At 49.3% G+C, this 3,271-nt stretch overlaps 1 protein-coding gene across 1 annotated transcript; it reads left to right on the forward strand.

The window, feature by feature from the left end:
- LOC128310770 (rab-like protein 6) lies at positions 1 to 2,475 on the forward strand. Its single transcript, XM_053047486.1, has 4 exons — positions 1 to 301; positions 385 to 1,037; positions 1,099 to 1,950; positions 2,012 to 2,475. The coding sequence occupies exons 1-4, from the start codon at positions 175 to 177 to the stop codon at positions 2,216 to 2,218; spliced, it is 1,839 nt and encodes a 612-aa protein (XP_052903446.1). The 5' UTR covers positions 1 to 174; the 3' UTR covers positions 2,219 to 2,475.
- Positions 2,476 to 3,271: the final 796 nt, after the last annotated feature.

The following is a 3,271-nucleotide window of genomic DNA, read 5'->3' on the forward strand; positions in this document are numbered from 1 at the left end:
GGATCCGGGTGGGTGGACAAGTGAAAAGCCAACTCGGGTGGAAACTCTGGCAGCTGTTGTTGGGTGGACGGTCGAGAAAAAACGGTGTGCGGTCGCGGAAGCAACAGATTAGTTGCGATAATTGTGTGATGTGAGCTTGCAGAACACCACATTTGGGCATTGGAAAACAGAGTCATGTTTTCCGTGTTTAAGAAGCTAACGAACAAAAACGATGGCCCTGCCGTATCGATACCGGAGTCCGTCGGGCAGACGATGTCTGATTCGCTTAAGAAGCGATTTTCCCGTGGCGTCCAATATAACAGTATGTTACGGAGTTACACCATTTCTTTTGCGTTGTGTCGTCTAACTAAATTCCTTTATCGCTTCTTCTCTCTCGTTCTCTAGTGAAAGTCGTTATCAAGGGCGATCGAAATGTTGGTAAATCGTGTCTGCTGGAACGGCTGCAGGGAAAAGCCTTCATCGAGCAGTACACTCCGACGGAGCAGATACAGGTCGCCAGCATCCAGTGGTCGTTCAAAGCGACGGACGACGTCGTTAAGGTGGAAGTGTGGGATGTGGTAGATCGTGGAAAATCGAAACAAAAAAGCACCAACCTGAAGCTTACGACGGCCGGACCTGGTTCGGATCCGGACGTCCCCGTGCTGGATGCGGAGTTTCTCGACGTGTACAAGGGCACACACTGTGTCGTGATGGTGATGGACATAACCAAGGCATGGACGTTCGATTACGTTTGCCGTGAACTGCCCAAGGTGCCGACGGACATTCCGATACTACTGCTCGGCAATCACTGTGATATGGGTCACCATCGGGTAATTAGTGCGGAACAGGTGCACGGGTTCGTCGAGACGGCCAGCCAGGAACGGAAGGCCGAAATCGTTTACGGCGACAGCTCAATGCGGAACGGGTTCGGATTACGATTATTGCACAAATTCTTTGGCATTCCGTTTCTGTACCTGCAGAAGAGTGCTCTCGAAGCGTCGCTGAGAAAAAATGCTCAGGACCTCGACATCTGCCGGTTGGAGATCGATGAATATCAGGTTCGTAGCGAGGAGTGTGGTATTTTCAAGATACTCGTACACAACTAACTTTTTTTTGCAGAAATCGGACGATTCGGACTATGGTCGCTTCCTGGACAATCTCATCAGCAAGAAGAAGGCACGTGAAAGCACTGCCCACCCCACCCCTACCAGCCCTACCGAACCGTCCGTGATTCGACCGACAAAAAGCATCATACTTGGCGGTGGTCATCCTATCATCGTGCCGGATCGGAATTCTCATCTGGCGGTCGCTTCGACGACGGCCATCAACACAACCAAGCTCAATCCACAGCGCCAACCGGAACAACCGGCCCGCACTGCAACCATGGCCACACTGTCGTCCGACATGGGGTTCGGAAAGATCGACAATGTGGATGAGTTTTGTCCGGATGGTGGCGTGTTGGATAAGTCGTTCCTTGAGGATACGGTTGACGTAGGTGGGGGTCGTCAGTCGTCATCCTTTTCACCGGCTGTTGAAAGCGATGAAGATGACGATGATCGTCACAATCCGCTCGTGTCGAGGTTTGATGATGAAGATCCTGGTGGAGAGGTAGCGACCGAACCACCGGAAATATCCGATAAATCACCACCCTCTGTGAAACGATCGGTCGCCGGCGTACAGACGTTAAACCCGGCACGGAGCGAACCAGAACGTACTACCGGAAGGTACAACGAGGAAGAGACGGCAGAAGAGGAGACACAGGAGGAGGACGATAGCGAACGGAAGCTTTCGCTGCTGAGTGTCGAGCTGGAAGTGGGACGAATCACACCGGGTGTTGATAAAGGAAAGCTGCACCTTAACTACGAAGGTTGGTCCATGATCGACACGAAAGAGCGTCGATCGCCGGAAGGAGGTGAAGATGTCGTTTCCACCTCCTCCGTGAGTCGGTCCAAGAGTTCATCGGATAAAAAGGTAAGACTTCAGTGGGGCAGCGTTGCACAACAGTGCATAAAATGTTCCTTTCATTCCCCAGTCCAAGGACAAAGACAAAAAGCACAAGAAGAAAAAGTCCAGCAAAGACAAGGACGACAGCGGCGGTGGTCGTAGCAGCAGTGACGGGAAGCACCACCGAAGCAGCAAACGCAAAAGCCACGTCGATGAGTTCCTGAAGGAGATGCAAACGAATGCCGCCACGTACGAGGACGGTGGCACCGTGGACGATGCTTATGAAGCGCTCTGAGATTACTGAATCCGCTTGCTGTTCCACCTACACGGGCGTTACTTATTAACCTTGTCATCGCTGAATCTTGGCTGCCGGCCCGAGTGTCGCCGCGTGTGTTTCCTTGCGAATTTATCATTCTTATTATTACACGATAATTGTTAAGCTTCCCATTACTAAACACTACACGGCTCGGCACGGTTGCCGATTCTGCCGCTAGAAGGGCGAACGCATGCGGGAGAACTTACAAAGTTTACTAAAAACATATATATATAACAACACGTTTTAATCAAGCCTTGGGGTAGTGTGTGTGTGGATGTTTGTGTTAGTACGGTAGAATGTCCGATGCTTACGTATCAGGTGTTGCATCACTGAACGCTTGGCCTCCTAGGGTCTTCCAAGCCATCCAAGCTTATGTTTATTATTTCTGGTGGACACATCAACGCCATAATTCCATCTCAGTTTGAGTCTGCGAATTGAGTTGTCCGGTGTCCATCTCATGACATGACTAACCAACCGGAATCTGGCGTATCTTATTCGAAGTACGATGGTAAGTTAATCTTGCAACCCTTATAGCTCAACATTATGGTGGCTCCTAAATCGTCCTTTTACAACTGCGAGGTTATAGAAATTGATGATTTCTGTCGACTTTGGATCAGGGCACATATCTCAGATGTGGATTAGAGTAGTGGAGTACAGTTACAATCGTCAGGGTTTTTTTGAACGGAGAAGTATCCCTAGTCGGAAGAATTATCGCTAGGCAGACCCCGAAACCTTTGACCCCAAAGACCCAAGATTGATGGTCAAATTATGGACGTCTAACGAGACTAATTGATGGGCGATTTCTTCACTTATTTCTACTGCAAAAAAACAACATCATTAGTCCATAATTTTAATTAAGTATCCTTCCATCAGACCAGTGAAAATCGAGACGCAAATGAATCACGACACAATTTAATTATATCCGACCACCTGCTCGGTATGCCCAGAGTACCCACACCACAAGCGACCCGAAATCAAGTGCAGAGTGGCCACATCAATAACCTCTAGTTCGATATCTTCCTTGAAATTGCG

This window comes from Anopheles moucheti, chromosome 2 (assembly GCF_943734755.1).
Source record: "Anopheles moucheti chromosome 2, idAnoMoucSN_F20_07, whole genome shotgun sequence".
Lineage (NCBI taxonomy): Eukaryota > Metazoa > Arthropoda > Insecta > Diptera > Culicidae > Anopheles > Anopheles moucheti.